At 31.3% G+C, this 18,461-nt stretch overlaps 1 protein-coding gene across 1 annotated transcript; it reads right to left on the bottom strand.

Moving 5' to 3' along the window:
- Window positions 1-8,006: 8,006 nt before the first annotated feature.
- Window positions 8,007-18,119, bottom strand: LOC148599705 (neuromedin-K receptor-like). The gene is made up of 4 exons (XM_088559149.1): window positions 17,125-18,119; window positions 13,469-13,569; window positions 12,850-12,940; window positions 8,007-11,900 (listed from the first exon to the last, which is right to left on the bottom strand). Exons 1-4 carry the CDS (start codon window positions 17,917-17,919, stop codon window positions 11,670-11,672), a joined length of 1,218 nt encoding a protein of 405 aa, XP_088415275.1. The 5' UTR covers window positions 17,920-18,119; the 3' UTR covers window positions 8,007-11,669.
- Window positions 18,120-18,461: the final 342 nt, after the last annotated feature.

Genomic DNA, 18,461 nt, shown 5'->3' with positions numbered 1-18,461 from the left:
TCTCTACTGCACATAAATTTATTCCTGAGGCGTTCTACATGCAATTTCATGCTTAGTACTGCACATAAATGCATTCTTTATGCATTCTACGCGCCACTTCATACCCTGTACTGCACAGAAATTCATTTTTCATGCATTCAACATGTAATCTTTTACCCTCAACTGCACATTAATTCATTCTTTAGGTATTCCACATGCAATTTTATACATAGTTTGCACATCAATGCATTCCTAATGCATTCTACATGCAATTCCATGCATGAAGTTGCATATAGAATGCTTGAGGAATCAATTTCATTTTGTATGTATAAAGTATATATGAAATGATTCAGATAAACAGTTCAAAAGTATGTCAGATCAGGCAGTAGCATAATAAAATTAATAATGCAATTTAGGATTTTAATGACTTTTCTAAGAATTCGAAACTGATTTGAAATGCATTTTTAACCTTTACCCTGTTTATAAAAACAATTATTCATATTGGCACATATACCATTGGCTAAAATTTCTATAAAAAGGGGGGCAGTACATTTTGCCAACTCACCACAGGAGATAAAATGACGAATTATAAATGTCAATTATTGAAATTAAACATGTCATTGTGACATTCAGTGACTATAGTTTACATGGATAAAAAAAATCAAACATATTGCTTTGTTAACACAGTGAATGGTCACAGAGAACATATAAGATAGTTAGTAATATACATGTACCGGTAGTTACAGGTAGATGTACAATTTGACATAGTATTTCTATGATTCAACCAGTATTTTAAATTTCTTGAGCTATAGCCCAATAGAACATGCATGATTTCAATTTTGACACAAGGCCAAGTAAAGCGTATGAGCAAAAATAATACTAAATCGATAACTACAGTATGCAAACATCACCTGCAGCTATCATCCCATACGTTGTTACATTGGAATAGATGTAAGATTACTTCGTATTGCGTTGTTTTCTTGAACAACGAGCAAACAGCTGACAGAAAATATTCAAGCTTCTCGCCAACGTCGTCTTCCATATAATGTTAAAAGCTCCGCCCACGAAATGACATATTTCCACCTTTAAATAGAGTTTTCTTTCATCTAACACGCAATATTAAAAAGAGTACATTTATTTCTACCGAATGCAAACAAAATCAAAGCTATAAAGAACCGTAAAATATTGAAAAGACACCATTTTATGAACGAAGCGAGGGTAATGGCGTAGCCGTTTCTATGGTTACCAAATTTCGCAATGATAGAGTTGTCTCCCCCTTACAAAACATACACGAAAGTACCTTAAAATCATTGCGTAGGATTAGGAGCTCTAATGCAACGCTTTTAAAGGATTGTGTTAAATTGATTTATGAATTGAAACGGTTATGATTCGGTAAAAAAGATAATTTCAAGTAGTTGATTTTTACAAAGAATTGTATAACTTATATAGGAAGAATCATCGTTACGTGGTAAAAAAAAGATAGGAAGACCCAAAATCCAATTATGCCTGGTGGCCTTCTTTGCACAATGAATCATTTTTTGGATAAGTAACGTCTGAATTTTGTTTGGACTTGTGCTTAACACTTTTTGAAATTAACATTGTCGCAGTTGTAAATTATAATGTCAAGCTGCTTATTTTGTGATGTTATATAACTTATAATCTATTATGAATAATTCTTAAATGAAATCAAAGCACTTTTATGAACTAATGCTTCATTTTGACAAAAAAAAAAAAAAAAAAAAAACAAAAAAAAAAAAAAAAAAAAAAAAAAAAAAAAAAAAAAAAAAAAAAAAAAAAAAAAAAAAAAAAAAAAAAAAAAAAAAAAAAAAAAAAAAAAAAAAAAAAAAAAAAAAAAAAAAAAAAAAAAAAAAAAAAAAATAAAAAAAAAAAAAAAAAAAAAAAAAAAAAAAAAAAAAAAAAAAAAAAAAAAAAACAAAACAAAACAAACAAAAAAAAAAACAAACAAACAAACACACAAAAACAGAAAAACAAAAACAGAAAAACAAAACAAAAATAAACCTAAGATCAAACAAACACTGCACTCTTATTAAATAATGAATAGTGTCAATTATCAAGAATGAAAAAAAAATCTGTGAACAATCTTTTATTCATTCACTGCACACGAACGTCAACAGGCTTACACGATAATTTCAAGTGGTAGATTTTTACAAAGACTTGTATAACATTCCAATTGGTTAGAAATTAATCTGAATAACAATTAAAATATCAATTACCACTGAACCAAAATGTACGATTGAAATATTTCATTATGTGTGGTAGAAATGGATACATTTTCTCATATGATTTAAATCACCATAAGGATAACCAGCAATTTACTTTCTTTCATATTGTTGCCTGTTTATCATATGACAACATTTTGAATATTAAGTGCATTATTTTGCTGGTAAAATATGTATGACGTGATTCATTGCCCTCTCTGCACTTATGTTAGTCTTACTCCATCACAAAAAAGCTTTTACACTAATTATATAACTTGTCGGTATTGTCACGCATTGAGTGGCAAGCTATCCCCAGATACATGTCAGCGATGAATGGAAAAAAATATGCGGAGACTGCTGATATAATTATCAATAAACAGTTCTTTTAACAATATCACGACATCAACCGAAATACACAGAATGATACTTTATTTGTTCAGAAGCAAAACATAACAGAAAATGATTTTATCATATTAATGCAAACACGGCTAAAAAAAAAAAAAAAAAAAAAAAAACACGTTTCCATTTTATTGGATGTCACCATGGATGGAAGGAAATTTGACAATTCTGAATGGAAAGTCATCACGTTTGTCGTAAAGATTTGTCAATAGTTATCCGTTACAATCGATTTCTAAGTGAATTCAAGAATTCACGTTTCTTCTCTAATTAATGAAAATTGATATCCACTAGTTTTGAAACTACTAAGTATACGTAATGAAGTATAGCATATACGGAGAAAAATAGAGAGCAATCGACATATAGAGAAACAAAAATTGGGGGGGGGGACAAGTAGGGTTAATCCTAAAGATGATGCAAACAATACTGCATATGTCGTCTACATCTATCATCAGCTCAGCTCAATAATCATTAAGTCTATAAATGGATGATTTACTACTAAATGTACCAACACATTTAAAACAAGAGTGAATATTCACTGTTGATTATCTTGCCGTTGAGAAAGCTCCTGTTTATCAGCATGTAATTGTATCTTTCTTTATCAGCATTATCAAATTAAATATTAGCGCTGCATGTACAGTCATTTTTTCAATTTACGTTGAATATAGCCAAATATTTACGCTTTTTTACATTTTTTGCATACTATATAGGTAACTTCCTAACGCATACTCTCAAGTATAATATAAAGATATGCTATTTGGTACATCACACTGGCCTGTAACTTCCTAACGCATACTTGCAAGTATAATATCAAGTTATGCTATTTGGTACATCATACTGGCCTGTAACTTCCTAACGCATACTCTCAAGTATAATATCAAGTAATGCTATTTGGTACATCATACTGGTCTGTAACTTCCTAACGCATACTCTCAAGTATAATATCCAGTAATGCTATTTGGTACATCATACTGGCCTGATTGTGCCAACATTGATTTTATAAGTGTTTCCCATGCATTTGTAATCATGCACATACAATTGTAATTTGTTTCGACTTCCTATAAAGCTCCCCCCTTTTTGTAATTTGTATTACATTTTATTTGAAATTTCGTTTTATTTACTATTTTAGGCGTAAATACTCGGATGTGAGTCTTGGTGAAAATATAAAAAAAGTGTTTATAACTACATGCATATAATTTGTAGAAAAAAATACAAAACTTCATATGCTAACCAATATCAAATAAGCCTCTTTCGAGGACAATTAAAAAAAAAAAAAACAAATATACAGACGACCTAGATATCTGAAACTAGAAACTCAAAAACCCATTTTAGTATGTTTCAAAGTTATGTATTAAAATTTTCTCATACAAATGTACAAATAGAGTAAGCAGTCAATATACAATAATATGCATGGATAGAAAACGATGAAAAAGATAATTTGTTGTAAAAAGCGGGGGGAATCAGGTTGACCAACCCAAAAATACTTAAACACAGTTGACTGCCATGCAAATCGGGTAGTTTCAAGTTCTACGGACACGAAGTGTCTTCACATGAATATCATATTACATTTTTATAATGCAACATTAGATAACATTAGATAAGAAATGTATCATTATATGATAAAAAAAATCGCTTTATTGTTGCTAGACGTATACCGGATTTTTCTCACTAGCAATATGACAGTTGCACTGGTGAAGCAGGACATGCTCACCAAATCGGGGCACATGATCTCACTCCCAATGTTGTGAAAGTTCATATTGAAAGCGCTTTAATTTTTATTGGTTTGACGTTCTGGTTTTTATTATCTTCAATTTTTTTTATGTATAATTCAATTAATTCGGTTCGTTGCATTGTGTATCTAGATTTTCTATATTTCATGTATTCTTTTCTAGGCCACGTTTTCTTTCAATTTAGAGATATTGTACCTGACTATACCACAGCTAATGCGTTTGGATTTTTTTTGCCGACATTATGTGACAATAAAAATACTTGAGTAATTTCACTGTAATAAAGTATGAATTGTGATGTGAACATACGCAGGAGCTGACGGGACGTTGCAATAGATGAAAGGAAATTTAACAGTTCTGAATAAAAAGTCATCATGTTTGTCGTAAAGATTGGTCAATAGTTGTCCGTTACAATCGATTTCTAAGTGAAATCGATGGTAAGGGAAAACGAATTCAAGAATTCATATTTCTTCTCTAATTAACGAAAATTAATATCCACTAGTTTTGTATCAGGAATCATTCATTTTACCAGTCTATATATAGGATTAACTTTGATTATTAATTAAATTGGACATAAACCTTCAATAAGTGGATAGAAAAATTACATGTATGTCATTACAATCTTAGTGAAAAGAAGTAACCAGTCAATAAATTGAAGCGGAATAAACTCTCGTTTAACCGTTAACAATTTAGTTTAAAAAACTTCCTCTATCAAATTTTACACAAGAAATAACATCATAAATTGCAATATTTCAACATCTCCATTTGCAATGGACACATTAGAACAGAATTTGCATTGATTTGAATATATTATCTTTAATGTCAGAATGTGTTCCCTCGTTTTTATGTTTATTTTTTTTAATATAAACTAGTTTGGACGAATGTCCAACCTTCCTTGGCTGTTATATCTATTTGTGACATATTACAATATAGATAGGATATTTCATTCAATCTGCAGGACGATAGAAACTAATCTTTACTCCTCTCTTTATAAGCATTTTGAAATAGTGATTATTTGAATCTTGATATTTGCTGTATAGAATCAATGCCCTTTTGGGTAATGCATATCGTACATATTAAACGAATCACCTTTTACGTAACAGTTAGCTAGACAATTTGTTATGGCGTTTTTCATTTCAATGTAATTGAGAATTTGTAAATGAAAACCTAAGATTTTGCTTACAACTATGTTTCATTATACGCCTTTCTCAGGATGAACTCTTGCCTAATATTGATGCTTCTTCAGTACTTTTTTTGGTATTTTATGATATGAAGTGTATTTTATACAACAGTTTATTTTTCTAACGTTTATCAATAATTTTCAACTCACTAATGATTATTTGTTGACGAGTAATTTAGTAATCGAAATTAAAAAAAAATTGACAGATCCATGCACTTAATTGTATACTCATGGTGTTATTTCCTACATCGTGAGAACCGATTTTCACCGTGTTACAAGTTGCTTTTCTTCTCTTGTTTATCCAGGAAGTGACTTTTTATTAAGCTAATCGGCGAGATTTTCAAAACATAAGAGGACGTTTACCTCACAGGTGACCCAATTCCCACTTCAAGTTCTGAATGGGTTGCGTGTTCGTGAGTTCATTCTACTTTTTTAATTCTGAATTCTTACTTGAATGGTCCTTCTCGGCTCCCGTAGTTTGTTCTTAAACGTTTGTTTCTTTGTAGTTCAATATTGGTTGTTTTATTTTCTTCATTGTATATTCGTTACACTTGAGAGTATCTTCTTTTTGATAATAACTCAAATCCTAATTCCCATGATTTTTAAACCGTATCTAAACAATTACTTTGGAATTAAAAACAGACATTTGAAACAAAAATATTTTATCCTTTTCCTAGTCAAAATTAATTGATACATATGTTTTTTTTAATTCTTCAATAATACTAATGTGCTCAGGATTGCATTCTCTATGACATTTGTGCAACTATAATATACTTGTAATATCGGTTGACTATAAATTTTGCTCGAACAGTAGAAAGAAATAATAGACGTGCTCGTGTTAATGTAGTGTCTTATGGTAGGATTAGGAACTCCAATGTAGCGCTTTTAAAGGATTATGATAAATTGATTTATAGATTGAAACGGAAGTTATTCGTTTAAAAAAATATTTCCTGTCGTATACTTTTGTTTCTTTGTAGTGTATTTGTTGGATGCTGTGTGTTCTTCGTTGTCTGGTCGTTATATTTGAAATTATTTTTCTTTTAGGTAATCCCTGGAATCAAAGTCCCCATAATTTTCTTTGAACCATATCTTAACAATTATTTCAAATTAAAAACAGAAATTTGAAACAATAATATTTTTTTATCCATTTCCCTATGTTAATGAATTTATAAGTATGTATTGAAACTTTGTTTTTTTTAATCTTTAGGTTCATTGAATGCCTTGCACAATGCTAAGGATGGCATTATCTATAGAATTTCACATTATAATATATATGTAATATGATTTCGTTGTCGGTAAGTCGTGAAAGCTTTCGAACAGTACAAACAAATAACAACGAGATGCTAGTGCTAATGCGTCGTCTAATATCAGGACTCGGAACTCTAATGTAGCAATTTTAACGGATTGTGTTAAATTGATTTATAGACTGAAACGGTAGTGATTCAATTAAAGACAAGACAATAAAACAAAATCCTGACGTAATTCCAATAGCATTGAAACTGACTACAAATTATGTGCTTGTGATTTGAAAGATGAAATAAATAATTTATTATAAAATGAAACTGAGAACATTAAATTCATTTCTTATACCTTATTATATGCCTTTCTACGAAACGATTGCAAATATTCTGATGTAGAATTGCGGTTGAATATAAAAGCGAACCATTGTTTTATTTTTGAAGTGAGGATACGACAGTGACCAAATTAAGGTTGGTGTAAAAGTATTTCCTTACACAATTCAGCTTCTTCTTTGAAGATCCTAGGTCTATTATAACACAATAATACAAAAGCTTACTTTTGCTTTATTTGTTTTAAATAATTTGGTAAAACTTTCTAAGTATTCGGTCTTAATGTTTAAATTGAGCGGTTGTATGTTGAACCCTACTAAGATTTTTGGATACTCAGAAATCAGTCAAGTTATTCTTGCATGATATTGACATTTTGATGAAATTGTTGATTTAATTATGGCGACCTTTTTTTGATTAATTACTCCTTGATAATGCCAAATAACCTTACATGATCAGATATGCAACTCGTTCCCTTTGGAGATTGATTCATTTATCTTGCATTTCTAGTGAATGACAATGGAAACGTGCAATGTTAAATTGAACAAAGGGTTTTATCCTTTTGTCGCATAAGTATTTATAGATTCCCGTACACAAATGTCATTGATACAGTGCCTGTACGGGATGAACTATACCATTGTTTTGTATATGGAAGTGAAAAATATGGCGTTTGGGAATGAAAATAGTGTTGGGGGAGATAAGTTTTTAAGGTTATAATTTATATGAAAAGTGCATATACTTTATATATGGATAACATTCTAAATACTGAAGAAAGTATAAAATTTATTTGATAATGTAAATATTTGATAAAAAATTATGCAATTGGTAGTGTACAGTTGATGGTGTTTTTTCTGTGGGAAATTTGAATTACCTTAAGTGTTTAAGTTTGTAGATTGGAAATTTATATGATTCAAGAGCAATACAATGTCAAACATTTCAAGTCATCTTAGTATTTATTTAAGGATAATAAGCTTTTCTTATAGAAAAGTGGTGATTGTAAGTATTTCCCATTTAAAGTATAAAAAGATAAATATGAAAACTGACATGCTGAAAGCAAATGCCACTTAAATCGCCTTGTTTGCCGCAACTCTCCTTTGAATTTTAGATAGTTAAGGTATGCTTTATTGTGATATGTGTTGTATCTCACAGGTATAGAAAGGCACGAAACATTTTTTTCACACGAACATGTATCAATTAAAAAAAATGAATTACGGAAACTCTATGTATCATTACATTACCATGGGCTGGCCACTTACGTCTCATTCTTAATAACGACATGAATGAATAGCCTGTGGTAAAACAATGATAAATGGAGTTTCTGTTAATTGTTTACCATTCTAATAGGAATATAAGCCTTCCAAGCTTTTGGTTGAAGCAGAATAAAATGAATCCAAGCTAATTGGATGCTTACATAAGATTAATGTAAAAATCTGAATACCAACGTTCCAATGATTTTTTTCCTTCTACCAATTTTATTGAAAACAGACCTCGTAAGAAATCACGATCTCTCAAAATATTTACATATAAACAAATTAACATTCAGGATCATTTCATCATCGAAACCATTAAATTCATTACAGATAACTTATCGCGTAAAGAACATTTAAAATAGACAATGCAGACATCTATGAATGTAAACAGACTTAATCTATATACAAATATTTAATAAATTTTAATTAAAAATCAAGTAGTATATTATGCAGAACATAAAACCTTTGAGAATAAATATTTCAGACGAATGTCTTCTAAATATTTTTTTACCGAAAGGGGGACATTTGGCCAGAAATCAGGATCCTTCGTTACTACCAAGGAAGCTCCAACTCCTATTGGGATATATTAATTAACCTGAGATATAAAATAAATCCTTTTAAAATCATATCACGTATTGGATTGCTTCAATCTGTCAGGGATCATCATTTAAGGTCCAGTGAACTGACATTAGGAGCATTCCCAAACATTTTAAAATCAATAAAAGATATGGAAAATTGGAATAAGTCATCGTACGTAAAGAAATCAATATCATCTCTATGAGAATACTAATCATGATACAATTTCTGCTTGAGTTCATTGCGTCTTGTCCTCTTTAAGGCAGAGGAAAGGAATTGCTGAATACGGTTCAAATAAAACTGTTAACGAATAACTTCATATAGAAAAAAGTGCAGAATTTCTAGGTCGTTTCGTTGTGATTTGAATAATTTCAATATCAGCATTATTCAACAAGTTTTTTACAAGTATAATATAGACAACAAATATAAAACAACAATAATGAATATATAACACACAACTGTATAAAAACCTTGTATATCCCAATATAAACTTATCCCATCAACGACAAAAAAAAATGTTTTGACGAGTGTTAGGCTTGATTTTCCCTTTTTAGGGTGTACTTTCCTAAACTGACCCGTAAGGGAGACATGGTGTGTACAATACACGTTAATCTGCAAAGTTTTTAACACACTACGTTTAATTTCATCTTTAACACAGGTAAAAATGCAATATGAGCGCAAACTAATTTATTACAACGAGGAGTTTTATTCCAAGTTCCAATTCCTTTCTCGTCAATACTTATTATCACTGATGCGTCTGACCGTTCAAGCTGTCCAACTTTAACTTGAACGCCTCCGTCTGAAAAAGGACCTCATCAAAAACAGCTCTTTTCCCATTGCTATCCAATAGTTGCAAAGGATATTGTCGGGAAAATCGTCAACACATCAGTTAATCCCAGATCACCCTCAGGGACCTTTCAATTGCTCCAACCATGAACCCAACCAACGTGAAGTTGACGAGATTGTCCGTTGCATTCCAGATTCGGCAGTCCTCAGCGACTCTAAATTTTTTTTTCTGTCAGAAGTATTAATTTTTTTTCCTTCCACACCTGCGATTGATTGATTCCAAATCAAACCAACCTCCAGTATTTCTTCCGCCTTTCTTATTAAAGGCACATTTTTTTTCTGCCAAGACCGGTCCACAGCCTTTTTATTTTCTAAATTTCAACAGAAAAAAATCGGATTATACCCCAAGCCCCACTGGTTCCCCATCCTTGACCAGTACAATAGAACTTGTTAAAGCCATGTTGACAACTTAAATACAAAACCCCTGAAGAGACAAAACTTGACTACTGAGGAACAGGCCGCCCTCCGCCATCTCAAGCCTCGTACAGACATTGTCACCAAGGCTGTGGACAAAGGTGGATCTCTAGTTGCCTGGGATGCTCAATGCGATTTCTCAGAGGGGGAATTTCAACGTTCTGATTCTAAATTTTGTAAAAAAAAAAACTCAGGGCTAATACTACAAAAGACAATCAGAAAAAAAATCAAGTTATTCATTTCAACAGCAATAGACATTAGCATCTCCCCAAAGACGCCATCAGTTTGGTTGTATCTCAATCAGAACTTCACCTTTCTATATTCTTCCCAAGATTCATAAAATTAGGAACACAGGGTGACCGATTGTCTCAGCCTGAAGCTACCCTACTGAATACATTTCCAGTTTTCCTCACAACATTTTCATGCCCATCGTGGTGAACCTACTCATATATACAGTACCCGAACCGATCCGTGCAACAACAATTGCGATCGGTCATCGATCTTCGATCAGTTTCCTGTCAGTCATCGATCCGTCAAACCGATCCACCAAACTGGTGATCGCATCACGTGACAACAGAGCGGTCAATGTATTATTACGGTTTTTGTTGTTTTCGTTGTCACTTTTACACATATTTACATAATGTAATAGATTTAAACATCAATTTATACTTTTTATTTTACATTTCTTTTATTCAAAACATATCTTACGCCATTTTATACAACAAAACTGCGATCAGTTCGATCACCGGTCATCGGTCATCGATTCGTCCACGATCAATCAGCCAACGGTCATCGATCCGTCAAATCGTTGCGTGGATCGGTTCAAGGACTGTATCAAAAATACTACTCATACCCTAAATATTCTTGTTTTTTTTAGCCTGAGTTTTCAGATTTCAAACTTTTCACTATGGGTGTGACAGCTTATATACGACCATCCATAGTAATGATGATTTGATTGCTTCAACCTCAATACCCCTATTTTTGGGTATCCTTTGAATGTTTTCTTCTATTGAAAAAGAAATAACCTTCGTAATGATTGTATCTAAAATAACAAGTAATACTTTCGTTGCACGTTATCAACTGTGCAGGTAATGCAATATATCATTTAACTAAATGTACAAAACATACTCGAATCAAAGTGTGGGGAACAACTCGTTTTTAAGTCATATAGGAATATTTACAACTGGGCAATCAATCGGGTCAATGAAGTTAAATTAGGAATTATTTTAAATGTACATCAAATCAATTTCATTTGTCATATCAGTTATGGGAACAAATATATTTTGGAAATATTCACGTGCCAATAAACCCAAAAGTAAAAATTAAACGTTAAAAATAATAATAGGGCACTGTTCTAACAAATGGGTTGTAACATATTGTACAATACACTATTATGCAGGTTCTTATCTGACTATCATACAAAGTTAGAATAATCAAGATACCATTAATTAATTGACAAAAAACGATTACAAGAAATGTCCCAAGCACTACTATGTAAATGGACCAACATCAGTGCATTACATTCTCGACGAGGCAGAATTGTGTCTTAGTAATCTAAAAGACTCGTTCTTATTCATGCGAGACCTACTGTTGTGTCTACCATTACAGCTATCCGTACTCTGATAATAATGCAGAGTTTTATGAGGATTTTCGTCAAATGAGTTATAAAGAGTGTAACTAGATGATGTTGGTTTATTACAACATGAGCAAATCCTGCACAAACTTTTAAACTCCTGTTGGAACTTTTCCTGAAAAAAAGATATTGAGTTAAATGCTATACTAGAATTCATATATATCTACATTGAAGTTGTTTTAAATACGTTTCCAAGACCAACGTTTTGGAAATCGGTCAAATCGAATATGGTGTACATAACTAATTATGTACCAGATATTTGAAATTAAAGACTTAGTAGAAGTACGAGTACAATTTTAAACAAAAACAAAATTGTAAGCAATTTGAAGTATGCATTAAAAGAACATTACATGTGTTCGTTTTATTATATGATAAACTGTTTTCGATGTAGTTATAAGTAGTAAGACAATATATGGCCATATCTTTTTACTTTGAAGTGTTTTGCCCTGCATAAAGAACCAACTAACTTGTTCCAGTTAAAGTTATGTTTCTTTAGACTTTTTATTTTCACTTGTCATTTCCTAATGACATTCCATTAATATGAAATAATTATTTCTTAGCAACCTTGTTAGTTTTTAGGTTTGGAAGCAGGGATTGAACGCGTATAAACGTTATAAAATGCGTTCGAGAATTATAATGACAGTGCCAACTACAAAGTTAACTCAATGCTTCACTCTTCTGAAGTCCCCCACATTCAACGACAAAACTATCTGCTTATGTGATTTATATATGAACGGGTTATAAGATCAATAGAAACTCTTTTGGTAATAAAATCAGTAGAAACTCTTTTGGTAATAAAATCAATAGAAACCCTTTTCCATACACGTATATTAGCCATGTTGATACAAAAAAAAAATACATGTATGACTACAGAAAATGTGGCCGCATTCGCGAAAGGACACAACTGTTAGACATTAAATGGAGTTTTTAACGATGAAATCAAAGAAATTTTCAACAAGTTATAAACTGAATTAATAAACAGTCTCGTGGACAAGGGCTTAAAGAACAAACAATCACTTTGATTATGTTTTCAGCCTAAAATAATTGATGATAAGACAACTTACATTAAGTAACCCATAGATGAATGGATTATAGCAGGAGTTACTCATGGCCAACCAGTTAGAACAAAACCATATAATGTTGATGTATTTATACCTAACGATAAACATAATTAATATTAGAGAGAATTGATAATTTCATTCAGAACATATGTAGTTGATCATTGTTGAATTCTATTTTATTGTCGGCAAAAATCACATAAGTCCAATGATACAGAATTTGTTCAAGTAAAAACTTGAAGAAATATATAGAAAATTTATTTTCTGAATACTTACAACTATTTTGCAAAACATATTATTAAATGAAGTGTAATTGTTTTAGAAATAAATTTTGCAATAAATAGTAGTTTGCAATTGTGTGGATTACCAGTAATATATTGAAAATTGGTATGATACAAAACTACGGCGTAAACTGTATATCCTCGGGTTTTATCATGCAAAATTTTATTTTTTTGTAAAACAAGTTAGCAAACATTATTTTTTTAACACTTGTAGTTTCACAATATTTGTCTTGTATTAGGACTATCTACTGTTGAAATGTTCATCAATATGTTTAATATAATAAAAATCATTTCGTAGATGAAAATGTATCACAATCTACTAAAATGTTCACATTATGATATACCTGTTTATGCGTTTATACACTGCGTTGATTAAGTTGTATGACTGAAGTGGAATCCAGCATATGGCAAACAGCGTAGTCACAGTTATCAACATTTTTACCACCTACAATATGACAAAATATGAACATTTTAGACTCTGCTGTTATTCATAGAGTAATCAAGGGAACCAAGACTATAGCGGTAATCAAAAGAATGCCATCCAGGGACAAAGACCAGACATGGAAAACAGACATACACAACAAAGAACATAAAGTAACTAAAATCATACATACAAAGTAACGAAAGCAAATGAGCAAATCGGACTCCCCTAAAAACTGGGAGACAAACGAACTGTTAATTCGTCTTCAAAAGCCCATAAACCAAGTGCCATCGTTTTTTTTTACTGAGCGTGAGTATTTATTTTCCAATTCTGCCTGATTCTTACAGATTCAAGCACTTAACCAGACAACCAAATCGAAAGATTTTATCAGGAACAACCATGTGGTGATGAAATATGTTACAATACCAATATCCGTAGTTTATCGCACAGACTCGCATAGATAGAATATCGGATTGTTGGTTATGCATGCACTTGTACAGTTTTGTACTATTATTTTTTTTGGTCTCGTTTTTTTTTTTAATTATGCAAAAAGTTATTTAAGCTTTACTTTAAGATACAATTTGAGCGAAGTAAATGTGACGAAATTATTTGCCGGTCAAAATGTGTTGCATTGATGAAAACAATTTGTGGTTAAAAATAATAACAAGGAATTTCCAGGATAACGTCAATTATAAAAGGACAAGTTTCGTCATATTTTTTTAAGACACAGTCCATGTTTTTTAGCCAATTGCAAGAGTTATAAGAAAACTCTTATAAGATAATGTCGCTGAACTCAATGAAGAGAGGCTATGACGTTTAACATATTTTTATCAAAGTTTTAATATGTCTGTGGTGGTTTTTAAAGACACGTCATATTGGAATATGATTTTAAACACTATGATTTGTGAACATATGCAAAATTAAATAATTGAAATATGTACATACAAAGACAGAGGCAGTACGAAACTTAAACACAGAACCAACATACAGGTGTAAAATATTATATGTCACACAATAAAGCAGCATGAGCCGATAGGTACTGTAAACAATGCAAGAGGTCTTATCACACTTGAGACCACAGAGTATACAAATACAATAATTGGTAAGCTAAGAATACATGTGTTAACGTTGTTACAGTTTTTTGTCACCACGTAGTTGTTCTTGATATAAACCAATTGCTTATACTAAAAAAATGGTCACATGTGCGTGACCAACGATAATTTCTATGATGTCCAATTTTTTTTTTACTTGTACCGGGTATAATATATTTAGCCATCATTTAATTATTGACGCCTTCGCTGACTTAACAATCCACTTTTTTATATACTTGCTATAGCTAATTGATCACGTGGGCATCCATTATTTGTTTGTATTGTGCAAAGGGGAAAAACAGGTTAGATTTAGAATTCATTGTTTATACAACGCAGCAGTAGACTTTCCCAATAATGTTAGAATTGTTCTATACCCATAAGCCAAATAACGTAGACATTTATTAAACAACTTTTATTTGACTTACGGTAAGTATTTAAATGATGCCACGGAGGTGCCTCTAGACTTCTTATATTTCAATAACTATGATAACGAATAAATGTAACATTCAAATTAGCCTCGGGTTTTGCCGGGTGTTTTGTATTAAATTATATTTATCGCATTGTTGACCGCTATGATATTTGTGCCTAGGAAATTTTTACAGGCTTTTGTAGAGGATAACAAATAGAGGCAAAGTTGGTATATCGGATATTGCTATGAGGATTTTGAACTAGACGGATAAAGAGTTCAGAATGGGAGGGACTGTGGCTAAATTTTGACAAAATATCAAATCCTATATAGCGTTAAGCTAAAACAACATTTTAATAAAAATAAAACTTTTTGTAATGTAATTTTCATAAAAAAGCGATCAGACAGATGGGGATTGGAAATTGGTCGCCAGTAATTGAAATATGGTTTATGAAGAGTTACGTGTTTTTACGGAGTTTTAGAAGCATGTATCTTTTCCTGTTTTGGGAGGGTTGGGCGCTCACGAATATGTTTAACCGCGCCACATACTTAAAGCATGGCTTTCCCAAGTACATTTTCTATAGTCCAGTTGTTATCATGTTTTTTTTTATATGTTTATTCCGTGTAAGTTTTTCATCTTTTATGAATAGTTTCACTTCAAATTGTTTTTAGAGGCTTGCTGTATGGCATGGGTTTTGCCTATCATTGAAAACCGTGTAGCGACCTGTAGGAGTTTAATTGTTTGTTGCCTGGCTTTTGGTGGATGGCTTTCTCATTGTCAACACTTCCACAAAAATATTATGACCGGGAAAAGTGGCATTTGTAAATAAGCGAGAGTATACAGTGTGAAAACGGATTTGTTTTAAAAAAGTTCTGTTTTTTTATTATACATGTAGCATTAAAAAACTAATTTTTAAAAGAAATCTTTATAAACATCAGACAGGAAATGATACATGCATGTCAAAAAGCCACAACAAAGGTATAAAAAAGCTGCAGACCATATAACCATTCTTAGTTTCTTTTTTTTTACAATCTTTCACTTTTGATATAAAATTTGACTGTAAATCGATATGGCACTTTGTAAAAGGCATTGTTCGTAGTTTGTTTTTAAACATTAGACTGCAATGTTTGTTTTTAAACAAATAAAAACAATTCAAACAAAACGTTTATTAAAAGCAAACATTCAAACAGAAAAAAAAAAAAAAAAAAAAAAAAAAAACTGAAGTTATATGAAGGTGGACATTTTAAATAAATAAAATAACGGCATTGTTTTACACCCCTGTTTTTTTCTATCGAGTACATTCTGGATTTCTTCCTAACTACACGTATTATATTTCTGATAAAACTGATGAAATAAAACTTGATCTGTTGAGTACCTTGGGAGTTGATTTGTGCAGAATTTCTTTGTTTACATATGAATACACTATAACGGTCGTCATTCTGTAGTATGAGACAGATTAATCCCGTGTAAAAAAAACGTAAATTATTGTCCATTTTAACGAATGGTTTTATTACAATGTCTTTTGTTTATATGTAGTGTAAAATGCAAAGCTACAACTCATTCGTTTATCACAGAAACGAAATAATGAAACTTTAGCCAAGTTTTGTTTAAAAACGTTAGTTTAACTAGTAATATTCGAAAAGTTATTCGACAATTGTCTATCTAGTTATTGTAGTCCTGGGTTTTGAAACTGTGTGGCTTTGTTTTGCCATAAGTGTTCTTGAGATGGTGAAAAGTGACCCTTGAATCACTAAAGATCCAATGTCAATTTTACAGGAAATTATCTCCTGAACAAAATAAAATTAAATTATTGGACGTTACAACGTGATCCACAGAAAAGTCGGACGAGGTAAAATAGGACCAACAACACACCTTGAATTAAGACAAATGACAAATATAGTGATTAAAATAAAAATGTATTTTCTAAATGTCTTATATTAATGATGCAAATAATTACTATGTAATTTTAGAAACGTAGTTTCAACATATAAACAGCTTGTTTAACAGAACTTTTTCCTTCCATCCGCCAGTGACTCAATGTTTTGTATCTGAAGGAGAGGATGACAAAAATAAAAGCTTACCTTTTTTCTGTTTACTGTCCTTGTATGATGCCCTTGGATAATTGTTTCTCCTGGAGCCTTATTGCCCCAAATTTTACACACAATTCGAAAATAAGACACACTTATAACAAACAGTGGCACGAAGTATTGAAGTAACAACTTGTACATAGAGTAGACGGTTGAAAATGTTTTTGAAGGCCATTGGACTTGACATATTTGTTTCTTTGCCATTATCTGTATATCAAATATAGTTTTAACATAGAAGAAAATCAGATCTGGAATGGCTGACAAAATGCTTAAAAGCCATACACCTAGCAACACGCATATAGCAATTTTCTTTCTGAACCCAGCTCGAAGTGGATACATGACAGCGATGTAACGATCGATGGCAATGACTGATAAGGTCAGAATGCTGACATTGACCGATAAATTTTTCACAAACGGCGCTATTTTGCACATGATATCAGCAGCAACCCAACGTTGTAATACAGCGGAGTGAAACTGGAACGGGACGCTAAAGATACCAATAGAAATGTCGGCGAATGCGAGATTAGCAATAAATATATTGGTCACAGTTCGCATATTGCTTCTCCTTAAAACGACAAAAATAACGACACTATTTCCAACAGTTGCCAAAAAAGACACAGTTCCATAAAGAATAATTAACAGCACTAGGATATCATTGGAAACAAAAAGTAGCCGTTTTGAATCTGACGAATTAGCGAAAGATTGAATGCGTTCTAATATTTCTGCATCTGATATGTTATCTGATACATAGCTGTACAAACTTTTAATATCGTCGATTTCGGTCATCATAAATGTTGTGATGTATTCCTTTATAGCCTTGTAGCAAAATGAATACGTTGATTAATATATTTATAACTTTCACAGCAATGTTCCTTTAAAATGTACAATTAAAACAACAATGCAACTTTATTACATTCCAATTTTTCCAGATGGTAATGATTCTAACTCGATAATTTCTAATGAATGACCTTTTTCTGTCCAACTATTCTTTCAATCTGAAAACAAAGTCATGCAAACTAAATTAATTTATTATTTGATTAACAACTTATATATAATATAGGTACATATCACGTGTTTCAAATAAGCCTCAAATTACTAATTGCATCGTGTGATCAATCAACCACATGCTTATATTATGAAATATCTATAAGACAACAGTGCGTCTCTTTTTCCCGTTTCTTGGCTTTCCAATTATAAATATTTCGTTGTATACTCAGGACCAAATGCCTGTTTTATTTTCATTGCAAGTGTTTCAGGTAATATTTCATGAGATTGAATAGTGCTAACTAAAACAAATTATATCACATACTATGTATGTTCATTGTTCAATG

The sequence above is a fragment of the Perna viridis genome, chromosome 13, assembly GCF_037379345.1.
Source record: "Perna viridis isolate PV_CMFRI_1.1 ecotype Kerala chromosome 13, ASM3737934v1, whole genome shotgun sequence".
In the NCBI taxonomy this organism is placed as follows: domain Eukaryota; kingdom Metazoa; phylum Mollusca; class Bivalvia; order Mytilida; family Mytilidae; genus Perna; species Perna viridis.
The sequence above is the reverse complement of the archived record's forward strand: the minus strand, read 5'-3'. Positions and strand labels throughout refer to the sequence as shown.